This window comes from Acinonyx jubatus, chromosome C2 (genome assembly GCF_027475565.1).
Source record: "Acinonyx jubatus isolate Ajub_Pintada_27869175 chromosome C2, VMU_Ajub_asm_v1.0, whole genome shotgun sequence".
Lineage (NCBI taxonomy): Eukaryota > Metazoa > Chordata > Mammalia > Carnivora > Felidae > Acinonyx > Acinonyx jubatus.
The window spans coordinates 41,211,185-41,226,984 of NC_069384.1; the positions used below are offsets into that span (position 1 = coordinate 41,211,185).

A 15,800-nucleotide genomic window follows, 5' to 3' on the forward strand; every position below is an offset into this window, starting at 1 on the left:
CAGTACTGATATTTTTCTCTCTTTCATCTTTCTCTATATGTCATGAAGTCCATTTAATATTGTCAATAGATGTGAGAATTTCATTTATTGTTACTCAACTATTTTTTCTATTCTTTTTGTGATTTTAATTGTTAATGACATGTATGACATTATTTTCATCTGTGCTGACTTCATGTCCTGCTGTAAGTATAATCTAGGTTGCTCAACTGTCCTTTAGAAAGCAACCAGTACAATGTCTACAAATGAACATCTATAAAGCAAAGTATTCAGTGTGTCAGGTCTCCTATAACTGTATCCTGAATTACCACCATCTTTGCTAATAGCTAAAGAAAATAAATTATCCAAGTATGTATGGATATATTTATGCATTCCACTGGCATAGTTTCAATGATTTACAAAGCAGGCATGAGTGGAAAAGGGAAGCACTGAGACAAGATGATTACACAGTATTCTTGCAAGCTGCCAGCTTGAACAGATGAAGCCTTCATGGCAGATAAATTCCACAAATAAACAGGAACACCACATGAAGTCTGGAAGTTCCTGCTGATGTTGGTGTCAAATTTTGACACGCAGCAACTCTGCTGATTCCTGATCTCTCTTCCTTTGGTGTTTTCTTTTCTTGCAGGCCATCAAACCTTCTTCTGGACCAAAGCAATGTCGACATCACTACCTTCCGCACAACAGGTGACTGGCTTAATGGTGTCCGGACAGCACAGTGCAAGGAAATCTTCACTGGCGTGGAGTACAGTTCTTGTGACACCATAGCCAAGATTTCCACAGAGTAAGAGAAAGTTTTTAAGACCGAATGATTCTGAACTTTCTAGTGGACATACGTGTTTCGGACTAATGAATTATAAATATTAGCTGAAACTCTGAGGTTCTTACTGTCTTCTATAACCACTGAGCTGAGTCCCGGGTCTCTTTGTCAATGCCAACTTCTAGAATTATGTATCTTGATGTGTCTTCCTTCCTCACCGTAGCTCCCCACAATAGGTATTTCCATTGAACTATGACCTCCTTCAGGTAGACCAACAGATATAGACCTGTTCCCTACTCCCAGCCCAATGACCCAAGTTCCTAATTTAGGACATAAGTAAACATAGCATTCTGGTTAACTGCATTCCTGCATTTGTGATTTTCTATTATTGATAACAAAGCTTAACCTCTATGGAAATGGAAAATTAGGAACTAAGTGGATAAGCTGGTATACAGGAAAACACACTACAATCTAAAGGTAGTTTTCACATCTACTAAATAATTGTATATCATCATCTATTATTGTCTTCCCTGTGAAGGATATCATGGTAGAAAATGAAGTTATAAATAAGTTTAAGACATAATATTATTGTTTTCCTTAAAAGGCTTATAGGAAGTTTGGAAACACAGGATATGCATAATTAGCATACATTAATGAGTGTTAATTTATGGTTTTGTGTGTAAATGTCAAAAATAACCAAGTATAATGTGCTGTATTTCCTAGACAGGGATTTTTGCTAATAGGAATCCTTTGATATGAACACATGGCCGTAAGGATAAAGGAGGTTTATAAAGAATCAGGTGAATCCAGTGAATAATCAATGAAATTAGTCCCCATTCACAGGGTATAGTAATTGGGAACTGGAAAATGAAGAACGAGAAGCCATATTCTCCATCTCTCTGTGAATGAGAGCCGATTTAATATACTTCCTAATGTAACCATATCATACTTTTCTTTTTTATGCCCAGTGACTTTTTTTTGTTTTGCATGTCTACACACATGGCTAGACATGGTTTTCTCAGACCCAGGTCATACAATCTTGGTGTGTCCCTCAACTGACCAAGGTCCAACTGTCTTTTGACTCAGTCCTCAGGCGAGAAACTCTGGTGAGCTAGTCCCGCTTGCTTGTAGATTGGCTCTTCAAAAATCATATGCCATGTGCCATGATCAAAAGACCCGGGACAAGGTAACATGAACTTAGCTCTAGGGACCCATTTCTGAGGATAAGATAGAGGACTGTTCCAAAGAAAGAGGTTTCATGTCAGGCATATACATTAAAATTATCCATAATTGGGGGCGCCTGGGTGGCTCAGTCGGTTAAGTGTCCAACTTCAGCTCAGGTCATGATCTCACAGTCTGTGAGTTCAAGCCCCGCGTCGGGCTCTGTGCTGTCAGTTCAGAGCCTGGAGCCTGCTTCGGATTCTGTGTCTCCCTCTCTGTCTGCCCCTCCCCCACTCATGCTCTATCAAAAAATGAATAAACGTTAATTTTTTTTTAATTATCCATAATTGTGTAGTGTGCAGAGTCTGTTTGGAGACCAGGACCATCTTTGTGTTAGAGTCTCCTACCTTAATCTTTGTTAATTAAATAAACTCTGTAGTGCCCTCAAGTTTCTTTAAGTCTTATCCTCTCCATCCAATATTTTAATATTTAGATGTTGAATATTTAAAGACTTTCATTGTCATCCTGTCAGTCATCTAAACAAAGTCACTGTGGAGAGCAACAGATTAGATGTCAAAAAGGAGCATGCAGGGGCGCCTGGGTGGCTCAGTCGATTAAGCGGCTGACTTTGGCTCAGGTCATGATCTCGTGGTCCGTGAGTTCAAGCCCTGCATTGGGCTCTGTGCTGACAGCTCAGAGCCTGGAGCCTGTTTCAGATTCTGTGTCTCCCTCTCTCTGACCCTCCCCCGTTCATGCTCTGTCTCTCCCTGTCTCAAAAATAAACGTTAAAAAAATTAAAAAAAAAAAAAAACAAAAAGCAGCATGCAGTATAATTAATAGAGATTCAAGTGCCTAACAAATAGGTAAAGCTTAGCATTTATGACATAGCATCCCAATCAGAAACCCAAAAGTTCACAAAAGTACTTTTAGGAAGGGTACGTTACTATTAAGAAGAGAATTTGTTCCTGGAAAATAAAGTCACTCTCGTGTACCTGACATGTGTTGGTACTTCTGTATGAAGTGGAATGTAATGTTTATTAAATGGACTTCGGACCCGATCAACAATATTCTTTGAGGTTCTGTGGTAGTTATTTTGATCAGACACAGTCCCAGGATATATTCATGTCTTTCAATATTTTTATAAATTCTAATTTTAATAATATAAACAATTCAGGTTACACTGTACAAGACACCTGCTTTAGAGCACAGAAGCCTAACAAAGAACAAACACAAAGTTGACCATTTTGGACCACTGCCAGGTTTTCAAAGGCAAAGGTCCACAAATGTTTATTCTCCATCAAACATCATCACCCAGAGCTTCTAGATAATGAAACCTCTACAGAAGTGGATTAGCAGAACGTTGTCAATATGATCAACTGCTAGCTCACAGTTTAAATATAGTCAGATGTCATAAGCTGTGAATGTGGTAAGAAGGCTATTTGCTTAAGACTATGAAGTGGGAGCATTTGTTACACTTCCGACTTAAGAATGTATTTGTCTCAACACTGCATTGTTGGACGGTAAGCTCTTTTTGGTCGGTGAGAATATTTTCACTTAATTATTATTGTTATTATTATTATTTCAACAACCCATGAACATACATTGAAGTTGAAAGCTGACTTTTCCTGGGAGACTCGACTCTTTCAGGTGTGTCCTTCACACTGAGCCAGACGGTTTCACATCTCTCTGTATTTCAGTCCCCACAATGTTCTTTCTCCTGTCCTTTATCCTCAGTTCAGGGACAACATAAAATTAACATATATATATATATACATATATAATGTATATATAATACACATATATATGTATATATAATACATATATAATGTATATATAATACACATATATATGTATATATAATACATATATAATGTATATATAATACACATATATATGTATATACAATACATATATAATGTATATATAATACACATATATAATGTATATATAATACATATATAGTGTATATATAATACATATATAATGTATATATAATACACAATTTGGGGAAATCTAATGAGGCAACATTCTTACTGAAGTGCTGTAAAATATCTAACTCAAAAATTCATCCTACCTTTTATAGCCTTGGGCTTTTTTGTTTAAATTTTCTTTCTTTCAATCTTTTGTGTGTGTGTGTGTGTGCCATACAGACTCAATTCAGAAATTATTCTCTTGCCCAAACAACTCTAGAGGCTCTCCTGAAATAAGACAAAATACCTAAAAAAAGATTTTCACTTTTTGTTCTTCTATCCAGACTCTCAACTCATAGGACAAAAGTCAATAAAGCTTCATATCCAAATAAATAATTATCTATTTCAGTTAGTGTAGGGACTTCATTTACTAATCAAGTCATCTAATTTTCAAGTGAAATCCAGAAAATGTGCTGTTTTGTTCAGTACAAATCACATTTTTTAAAAACATACTATTTCATAGCCTAAGTTGGATTTAGGAAGGTTAATGTGAAAAGGGAATGAAAGAGGGCAAGAGGGACTGTAGAAACTGAGAGAGAATTGAGTATGGAGAATGAATATTAGGCAGATTAATTGCTACATGCCATTACCCTGCACCCTTGGATGCCATTTTCACAGTGCCATCACCTCGCCTTTGCCTTTGAAGTGCCAGATCGCTTATTAACTTCTGTTCTCAATCTTGAGCTGCTCTTTAGACTTGAACTTTTCCATTGCTCTTCTGAATAGGATAGTCAAAATGAGATAAGCACATGGAATGTTATTTAGATTACAGCAGCTGGATTTTACAACTATTTTGGACATGGCAGGGTGCTGGGTAGAAGACATTTTGGAAGGGGTAGAGAGGATGGAGGGGACATAAAACCCCAGCTAAGGCATAACCTAAAGAGATAATTATCTTTTTTTTTTTTTTGAGAGAGAGTGAGAGAGTATGCCTGGGGGCAGGGAGGGGCAGAGAGAGCGCATCCCAAGCATGCTGTGCACTGTCAGCACAGAACCCGACGTGGGGCTCAAACTCACGAACCATGAGATTATGACCTGAGCCAAAATCAAGAGCTGGACACTTAACGGACTGAGCCACTCAGGCGCCTGTACTTTATCTTTTCTAATGTAATCCTTTGCAATGAATATATACAAAATTATGTATCTGCTTACTTATGTCGGGTTTCAGGCACAGAATCTGAAACAGTTTTATGCACAAGATTTCTTGAGGAGTGCATTTGGGATATATATGTATTTTAAAAAGTGATGAGGGGGGCATTGAGCTATAGGAGAAAACTTGGCCCTTTTTATTGGAACAAGAGTCCCAGAGCTGGGCTGGCCCTTCAGAGCTGTCCCAAAGCAATCTGTGAACACTCTTCATCTTATGTTTTCTAGCTTACTGGGGTATGGGTGCTTCAGTTCTGTAAAAAAGGTCTGGACCAGACATCATAGCATGTTTTACTCTCTCACTGGAAACATTGTTTTCTTGCTTTCCATGATTATCATTTTGTGTTTCTAAGTTTTTTTTTAAGGAAGAGAAAAGGAAGTCAGAGAAAAAAACTAGTAAGTTATAAAAAGTATAATATAGAATTAGAAGAAGAATGAGAGAAGAAATCCAAACAGAGTGAGGATCTATTGATTTGTACACATATATTTATATCTGCCCTGTTTTCTGGCTCTAAAGGATAAGTGGGGATAAATCTCATACAATACACCTCAGAAGCAGGGATCAATGTATGTAAATAACCTACGTTACTCTAAGTGAGAGTTTCATTATCCACAGTTACACAGAGGAGCAGCCATATCGCCCCACTAGCCTTCCTCATGAAGTAAGGCTGCTGGAGTAAAATCAAAGAAGACTCAGGCAAGATACAAGTTGTACATTGAGAATTTACCAGCCCCTTGAATGGCAGCAGGGAGGTAACCAGCAGGCCACCAGGATTTCATTCCCAGCCAAGGTGCTAGGAATGCAACACAGTCTTGGTGAATTTTATGTAACAGATGTGTTAAGAGCATGTAAATTGCTTCTAAAATGGTACCTAGTGTCTGCTTGCATACCTTTGTTGCTTGGGAACTCATTTCTTAAGAAATCAATTGGTCCATTTTTGTAGAATTGAACTCCTAATGTTTCATTCTTTCCTTTATGTTCAGTATAAAGGAGCCCCTTCTGTGTGTGTGTGTGTGTGTGTGTGTGTGTACACCTGCGTGCACATATTTGCACGCATACTTTTTCTTCATGCCATTCTCGATGCTTCTTGCTAAGTGATACTTTACTCCTCTGTCATCTTCCCTGGATAAACATATTCTAGAGTATTGGTTCATTCTTTATTAAGTACATATTGAGCCCCTACTATTAATAGCCATTGTTCAGGGTGTGGTTAATAAGCAGAGTACAAAATGAGTAAGAATCCCCGTTCATATGGAATTCACCTACTTGTGGGACAAGATAGAGAATATAAATAAGTCAGAAAGAAAAGTATTATGCTGCATGGTGATAAATGCTTTGGAAGAAAATAAAACAAGAAAAGAAAATAGGAAATGCAGATATGGGTTCAAGAGGTTTTATAATACTAAATAAGAAGGTCAGAGAGGGCCTTCTGAGGAGGGTGTGTTTGAGTCAAGACCTGAAAGAGGTGAATATGTAGACAAATTATTTGAATCGAGGTTATTTAACTAATCATTTCCACATGCTTAGCTAGGTCTTTTTTTCCCCCAAAGTGAAATTCCAAGGTAGTCTCATTGGATTTAGAGCTCATAGTAATCTAGAATGATCTCATCTTGATCCATTGTCTTGATTATATCTGCAAAGTCTCCCATTTCCAAGTAAGGTCACATGGTAAGGTTCCAGATGGACAGAAATTTTGAAGGGACTCTAGTCAACCCACCACACCATCTCTTCTTCCATAAGAACATAGGTGGACTGGTCAGGATACAATACGTGGATGATGCAAAAATCAGAAAATTAGGTTCAAAGCAGTGAGCTACATTATTGTACAAGCTTTGCTGACTAAAAATCCTCTGCTCATGTATTATCCAGGAAACCAGGATTCTCACCAGATATGTTCTTCTTTTTTTTTACAGTGATATGAAAAAGGTTGGTGTCACTGTGGTTGGTCCACAGAAGAAAATCATCAGTAGCATTAAAGCTCTAGAAACACAATCAAAAAGTGGTCCAGTTCCAGTGTAAAGTGTTATTTCTGGAAGGAAGTGGTGGCTGTGGAAGATGTAGCATCGTTCTACAGACAGATGATAACGCTGGAGATGCTGTTCCAAGCCCAATAAGACACTCAGATATGAATACAAATGCCTTAAAATGGAATCGAAAAACTCTTTATTTTCCCCTGTCATTTAGTGGATGGGAGGGGGGGTGTACTTTGTTTTGTAATTGCTTTTTTATATTAGTTGGTGGGTTAAATTAAAATTCTTCAGCGTGGAATGATGAAGAACTAGCATAGAGCCATTGACCATAAACTGATTATCATAAAAGCAAAACAAGTGTAATAACAAAATGAACACAGTGGCTCTGTTTACTAATAGCCACAAAAGAAAAGACTTGTGATATTTTTATACACAGAAGAAATCTGTAACAGGTATTTTGTTTCTTTAAAAACAAGCAAAATAGAGGAATTTATACCTCAAACTATCTGGCCATATATACTACCTTTTTCACTGTATTATTCTCTTTTATCTGTTAAGAGCATATAGAAGTGAAGTTTGTAGTTGTTTTAAGTACTACATATTTTTAATTGTTAGCTTCCTTAAGTATTATCATGTAAAAATGTGTCTTAATTTTTAAGAAAAGTACATATTTATTTTCTTTTGAATTGTTTTTATTGTTTTCTATTTATGCTTTGATGATTTAATTTGGATTTGTTACAGCCAAGTGCCAAATGTTGTCTCAAATTGTCAGCAGTAGGAAACATGGTAAACTAGACATGGGGAATGATGGGTTTCTTTCTAGATTTTCTGAACCATCTGCTCATATGTACCTATATCTCTGTATTGATGAAAGAAACCAAATCCTTTCATACACTACCCAAATCTCTCAGCTTGAATTATCTTATCCATTGTTGTCTCTCCATTGATTACAAACTGTATGCTCCTAATTTAGTGTGATATACTGGCTTATATGTAATGGATTCTCAATGACACACCTGCCCTGTTCTGGTGCTTAGAGGACAGACCATCAACTCCCTCCATTAGTAAACAGGCTACGCTAGAGCTCCTGCATAGAGAATAGCTACACTGGAGAGAATTCGAATCCTATGTAGATTGCTGCATTAATTGGCAACAAAGCCTATAGGCCAACGCATGAGTCAAAAAATCACTTACTGACTGGCTTTGAAATGTCACTTAATATCTTTGCTTAAACTTGTTGAGCTATTTATAGGGAATAATGAAAACGAAACTACTCATCTGCATCACTGGGGTTTAGTTAATTTAATTAAACATGGAGATCATCAATAGCAGGTATTAGTATCTTTAAAAGTCTTCCACTGATACGCACCTGTTGTAATTTTGATGTCTAACTTAGAAGCATTGAACTCCTTTGCCTTTATTGAGCCTAAAATTTTCAAAAATAGCTGGTTATCTAGCAGATGACTCAAAATCTGTCGGCAGGAGAGAGATCTCTCCTTGGAAGAACTTAGATTTACTACTCCACACGGGCCAAATATAAGTGTACTCGGTAATATTTGAAACGATGTACCTGGTGGAGATCTAGCCACTAATATATTGTGAAGCAGCATTTTAGCTCTATCTATATTCTTTCTAATGCTGATATGCTCATGTAATGGGAATAAGAAATAAGAAGTGTATATGTCACAAGAATAGAATGAATAAATCAAAGCTGCAACCCGTATGTTCTTATGCAAAATGGAACACTATATAGCTTACAGTCACAGATCAAAATCCACAAGTGCTAATCTGTTGTAAATTTAGTGTAATAAGGCTTAGGTTGTGTTCCTTCATGTATGAAATTATTTCTTAGATTTCTGCAATATCCCTTATAGTCAAATCACCCTACTAGGATTCTGTATTGGATATATAAGAGCATGAACTTTTTAAAAAGATATATGCGATTATGAAATTAATTACAAATTTCACTTAAGCCCGCTAGAAGCAGCTAAAAAACATTCTTCTTTAATCAGACGTTTTGTTTGTGTCGTGGAATATTCATTAAGACCTAAATGTGGCTTCAATATCATCTTTTCCCATACTAGAATTTACTTTCTTAGGTACCATTCTGAGCATCCTCAAAATCTGTGCATTTCATGAATTAATAGAAGTTGAGAATTGTTGAATGTATTTCACTTATTTTGGCTGTGGTTTCCATTTGAAAGTAGAGGTTGTACCCACAGTGTATTGCTCTTCGTTTTTTCCATGATTTTTCTATCTTACCTCTTATAAATTTACTTTACACAATTTTTACCCTGTACATATGTAAACATAACAGTGTACGATTCTTAACTGTGGAGTAGAGGTACTAGAATGTTGATGGCCATCTCTTTGTACAGGCACTGCGTTGTCTTTCAATAAACATGAAACCACATCCCTTCAAAATGCTATGTACCATATTCTCTGTTCTGTATCTTAAATTTGATTTACATTTATTATTTATTTCTAGTAACTTGCCCAGTTTATGCTGTGCTAAGTATCAATTAAGCCATGTATAAATATGATATGATTGGCAATATGTATTTACTTTAAATTTGTGTTTTCACAAATTACTCCTGTAGTTTATATCGTACAATGTAGATGGCCTCTTACTAATGTAAAATGATTTGTAGTGGAAACATTTATATTTTTATAATAAACATAATGAAAATATTTTTTACAGATTGGAATACAGAAGTGGTCTTTGAAGCTTTTTAAAATATTATAAAATACGTGCTTCTTTAAACAGCAACATAATGAAATTTATATAGTCACAAAGAATGTGCTTCTGTTTCTTTTTTCTCCATTAGTGAGGAGTGTTCGTGTTATGTAGTCCACTTTTTTTTCTAAATCTCCTTTTTAATAAGCTACAAAAATGAGCAGTAAATATTATCTTCATAGTTAAAAAGCACAACTGTATGAGACATTTCTCTTTTGATTATAAGTGACAAAATACAAATTAGCTTAAGAAAAAAAAAAGAACTTTGAGCCCATGTGGCTGAAAAGACTGGAGATAAATTTCTATACAGTAGGATCCAGCAGTAAGTCTTTTATTCTTTGTCTTCTTCACTTGACCCTATTTTTCTCCCAACTGGGTTAGTTTGCAAACTGTATCGTTTAAAATACTGCTCTAGTTCATATAATTCTACATTGTAATTACTGTGGGATAATAATTGCCCCTCATGCTTTGCTTGGCTCACAAGCCCTATGTGAGTCACTTTGGGCAGGAGAGTGAATTACTGAAATTGGCAAGTACTTACTTAGTCATGTGCGGTGCCCTTGGAGACAGTGGGTGGGGTCAAGTGGAACTGATGATCTACAGGATTAGAGGTGTCAAAATGGTTTATGTCTAAAAGAAAGTCAGAATATCGTTTATGAGAAAAAGAAGGAAAGAATTCCGCACAAGCCAAAACAAAAATGAAAAGCAAGCAAATGCACACAACTACAAATAACACTCTAAGAAACACCTGATACTTTTTATAAAGTAGGTCCCTAGTCATGTGCAATCTACCTAAAGAAAATGATTGTACATGAAAACCAAGAAAGCTAACTAACAATATAAGGCAAGATCAGCCATCAGGAATTCCATAGAAGTAAGTAAAGTCAATAGGGAGAGGTCACAAAACAGCTCAGATGGAAGCTTACCTTGAAGGAGAAAAAGCATTTGATCATGTTGAGTAGAGAGTAACTTGTAAGCAGCATATTAGCTAAGTAAAGGGGAAGAGGTAAAGAGGAATATATTTATTCATTCAAGAAACATGTACTAAGCAGTACCATGAAATAGGTATTTTGTTATTACCACTATTTACAAGCTAACTCATTCAATCTTTGCAACAATCCTGGGGCTACAGATTGCTCACTTTTAATATATGAGGGAATAAAGACTCAGAATGTACAAGTCACCTTCCCAAGATAATTCTAGTGAGTAGACTAATAGATGTTTCAAAGCTGGAACCTTTCCTATTTTGTGTTCTTTCCCTAATATAATTGCTATTGTCAGCCCAAGAATGCTCCGGGGGGGGGGGGGGGGTGACAGTGGCAATTTACAAAAATGATTTGGGGTGAAGCTATAGTAGACTGTATGATATTAGAAATCTACTTTGGTGCTGTAGGCATGAAGCTATTCTGCAATGGTGGCAATAGAATATGAAGAATGAAATGCGTACAAAGACATAAAGGAGAATTAGCAGAATTTATCAGTTTGATATAAGAATTATTCAAAAGGTTAAGAATCAAAGTGAACCATAAAACGTTAGGTCCTAAGTGGCTATGGAAATGATGGCACCATTAGAAGTAGGGAGTAAGGAAAAGTTAGTTTAACTTTATGAGTTTGCTAAATTTATGGTGTTAGCCAAACCTTAATAAGTTAATAGGTCCTGAAAATGTGAGTCTGAAGCTTTAGAAAAAAGAATTCAAAGGTAGAATGTGTCTCTGAGATGATACCAAGATCTATATATCTTTATGTATGGTGTACATACATATAACTTTGTCTTGGGCCACCTTTCTTAAGTTCATGCCAACTGCTAAAGTAGGTAAATCTCCACATCCCATCAGCTTAAAATAGCAAAATAACAATGTTTTTTTTTTAACGTTTATTTATGTTTGATACAGAGAGCATGAACGGGGGAGGGTCAGAGAGAGAGGGAGACACAGAATCTGAAACAGGCTCCAGGCTCTGAGCAGTCAGCACAGAGCCCGACGCAGGGCTCGAACTCACGGACCGCGAGTCACTGAGCCAAAGTCGGATGCTTAACCAACTGAGCCACCCAGGCGCCCCAAAATAACAATGTTTTAAATGCAGAATTACCCAAGATAGTTGTTTGTCGGGTGGCCTTGGTAGCAGTGATTCAGATCCCGTGCCCTCTTCGTCTTGTGCAATGTAAGGCCTTAGAATCTTGTGCTCATGGCCCCTAAAATGGAAGGGAGTCTTGACTGTGGTGGATTTTACAAGCCTGGCTTTCAGTGGCGCCTGTCACTTCTCCTCCCCTTCCATTGACTAGAAGTCGTATTGCTGTATTTGACTGCAAGCGAATGTGCAGGAAGTAGTGTGCCTAAATAGAAAAGTAAAAGGTTTTAGAGTCTATAGAACAGTTGCTGCCACAAGTCCTTTTTACTTACATGTATAATATGTGAGACGCAGGCAGTTCTAAAAGGCTGTTAAAAAAACATCAGTTTCTTGCTAACTTCACCCATTTCATATTCTCTACAGGCAACCATGTTTAACTCTTCTCTCTCTGCTTAAACCCAATACTTCTATTAATGGTCCGTGTGTCCGCTCTGGGCCTGCACTATTCAGATCTCCTTACAAGACAGAACTTATTAGAAAGAGAATAATTAGCTGATAGCCTAGAGCTATTTTATTTCAAAAACCCCAGCACAGCACCAAGCCACGGAGCATGGCAGAAATACTAGAGCAAGGCTATTTCTTCCCCAGTGATGGCCTCCTGTAACCATCTCAAGCTTATCTCATCCTGGAAGAGGTTTTCTCATGGCTACACCATGGTCTGAGCTCCCTATGGCTCTTTTCCTCAGCTCTCTCTTTCCATAGGCCTCAGACATGAACTCCAGTCTGAACGCTCCCTATGACTTCTCTTGCTCTCTTCCGGGATCTTTCTCTGGCGCCCCCACCGAAAGATTTCTGGAAGGTCTAATTTCCTCTTGGTGTCTGTTTCTTGATGAGTCTCAACTGAGACAATGATGTTCAAGTTGGTTAACCTGAAAATTCAGATGTCACCCTTCACCCTTCCCTTTATCCCATCTTGGATCCCCTAAGCAGTCATGTTAGGAATGCTAACTTCTCTTCTTTCCTCTAGGTCCCACCATACCTTCTGTTGGTAGCCTCCTTACTTGTTTTGATTACCAAAGAAATCTCCTGCATAATGCACCTGTCTGTGATACTGATATCTCCAATATCAGTCAGACTGATACATTAGCACAAATTTAATTATGCAGTTCCTCTTGCAAAACAAATGCCTCAGGGGTGGGCAGTTCATATAAATATGCGAAACAAGTGAAGAGCATGGCGACTCGATAAAAGCACCCTCTGTTCATCCAAAAACAATTTCTCAGGGACAAGACAACATGGATCCAATGTAAATTTCTGATCTTTTAAAAGAATGCCTAATCTGAGTTTTTGTGAGAAACTCTTATGTATTTCCAGTATGATATCCCATGTCATAATGAAGAAGATATACCCAAGGGCTGAACTTAGCTCACAGCTGCCTCCTTATCATTTCTAAGATATAGACTCTATCTAATACTGGTACATAAGATCTGCCTTGAATAACACCCTGCTTCTCTTCACATTCTCATCTGTCCACACTATACACAGCTGCACTGAATCACTCATAATTCTCTGAATATGCCACTTTTTTTCCTTTTTAAGCATCAGGGCTTTTAAACTTCTGTTCTTTGGTTTAGAATCACTTAGCCAATTTTCTTTTTATTCCTCTCCTTATCTCCCCAGCACTGTGTTAAATTTCTTTTCTGTGTGTGTAGCAAAGGAACCCTGTGATTGATCCTACATAACACATCAACTTTTATTGAAATTGCCTCTTCTTGGCGTACCTGAAGGGTCAGTCAGTTGAGCGTCCGACTTCGGCTCTCGTCATGATCTTGTGGTACGTGAGTTCGAGCCCGTGTAGGGCTCTGTGCTGACAGCTCAGAGCCTGGAGCCTGCTTCCGATTCTGTGTCTCCCTCTCTCTCTGCCCCTCCCCTGCTCATGTTCCGTCTCTCTCTCTCTGTCAAAAATAAATAAACATTAAAAATAAATAAATAAATTGCCTCTTCTTTAGGTCCCATCCCTACTTGTGGCTGAGGACACTTTACCAGGAACTGTGCCTTGTAAATCATGATTTAAACCTCTTCTATTGCAATGCCTGGTATATAATAAGCATTCAAAATTATCTGAGTTGACTTAATATATTAAAACAATTTTTGATAATAATATAAAGGGTCATGTCCCTGACTTCTTTGTCCTTGTAGATAAAAGTGTAAATTTCCTTCAGGTCAATGAAACTAGTTAATGTTCTGGTTGTGTATCTTGGATCATTGAACATACTGATTTCTGCTAAGACTGGTTCATTTTCATAGAATTTTGTGGACTCCTTTCATTGGTCTCAAAGCTCTCATTTTTCTTAGTGCAGTTAAGTCTTTTAAGGAGACCCTTGAACCAGAGCTTAGCTATAAAAATTTAACAAGGTAAATGCCAAAGCTTTTCTGATCCTTTATACTCTCTTACTATGTACAAATAACGTCAACATGCCTACTAAAAACCACTTTCTTATGGGGCAACTGGGATACACATTCTATGGACCCAGGGGATCTAGACACAATTTGGGAAAATAAGTGGTAGAATTAAATACACCATAAAATAAAGATTTTGGTGGTTTACAGAAGTCCTCACCCTGAAATTCTTTGGGAAACCCAGTTACAAGCTGATGGAGAGTAGTCTTAATTAAATCAGATTTTCCCACTAGGTGGGCTATCATCTTCCTTCTTTGAGGAAAGATAAGTTTCCAGTTGGCTTAGAAATAGTAAAACAAACAATAGTAATACTAAAACCTAATACAAATCTAAAAATTGCCGGATAATGTCTATTACATATATGTGCATATACATGTATGTATTATTATATTCACCTGTTCCAAATCATAAGTACTTTCAATTGAACGTTTACTGTGTGCCAAGTGCTTAATATGAATCATTTAATTTAATTTTCCTTATGAACATTGAGATTTATGAAATGAGAATATCTATTTATTTTATTTTATTTTATTTTATTTTATTTTATTTTATTTATTTATTTTGAGAGAGAGAGAGAGCATGAGTGCGAACTGGGGAGGAGCAGAAAGAGAGAATCCCAAGCAGGCACCATGTCAGTGTGGAGCCCAATGTGGGGCTAAAACCCACAAACTGTGAGATCATGACCTGAGCCAAAACCAAGAGTCAGACGCTTAACCGACTGAGCCACCCAGGGGCCCCTGTTATCCATTTTATAGTTTGAAGCTTACGGGGGTTTAATAATCACACTACATCATATAGCTAGCTAGTGGAAGAACTTTAAGTCAAAATCAACTCCAGGACATGTGCACTGAATGACCACACTCTGTGAGAATTATAGTACTAATGAGGATAAAATCTGAAGAATGATGATAAAATGCATTCTGATCTAAGATCTCAGATAGTCTCCATTTTGTTGCTTTTCAATGTGCATGTTATTCAGTAACCCTGCTAGTAGAGACACGTTTTTACAGAAACCTTTGATTCTTACTACCATGGCCAAGGAAGGAACAAACAGTAACCCTTGATTTCATTTCTGTGAACTCCATTTCAAGAGCATGAGATTCGTCTGACATATGGTGAACCCTTCAAGCAAACATACTCCCTTGAACATTCAACAAATAATCTAATTTGGAAACACCAAATACCACAAGGAAAAAGTAGTACTGTTGTGCTATTTTTTGACAGATTTCCACACCAATGATTTATGGAAGTGTGTTAAGTTTGGGATTCTTATCTGAAGCCAAGAAAAAAGCCCTTATATTTTTAAAGCCTATCACCCTCAATGATGGAAGCCAAAACCTTGGAATGTTTGCTAAAATCAAGGATGAGAGAACACAGAATGTCATGTACTATCAAGAACTTATTGACTTTCATATGGTTCTCATTTATTCTCATACATGGCAAATCAAAAGCCTTGGGAGGAAGCCAATACAAATTGTTATAGATAACACTATCTGAATTTAACTGCCATAGGTACGCTTCATATAATAAA

At 37.0% G+C, this 15,800-nt stretch overlaps 1 protein-coding gene across 3 annotated transcripts in view; it reads left to right on the forward strand.

Moving 5' to 3' along the window:
* The window catches only part of EPHA3 (EPH receptor A3), a 353,357-nt gene extending 343,654 nt beyond the window's left edge, over positions 1–9,703 (forward strand). For all 3 annotated transcript variants that reach the window (XM_027077576.2, XM_027077578.2, XM_053220710.1), the window contains exons 16-17: positions 626–781; positions 6,949–9,703. In XM_027077576.2, coding sequence (XP_026933377.1) covers positions 626–781; positions 6,949–7,054 — 262 coding nt within the window. In that variant the 3' untranslated portion in view covers positions 7,055–9,703. The remainder of the gene's footprint in view (positions 1–625; positions 782–6,948) is intronic.
* Positions 9,704–15,800: the final 6,097 nt, after the last annotated feature.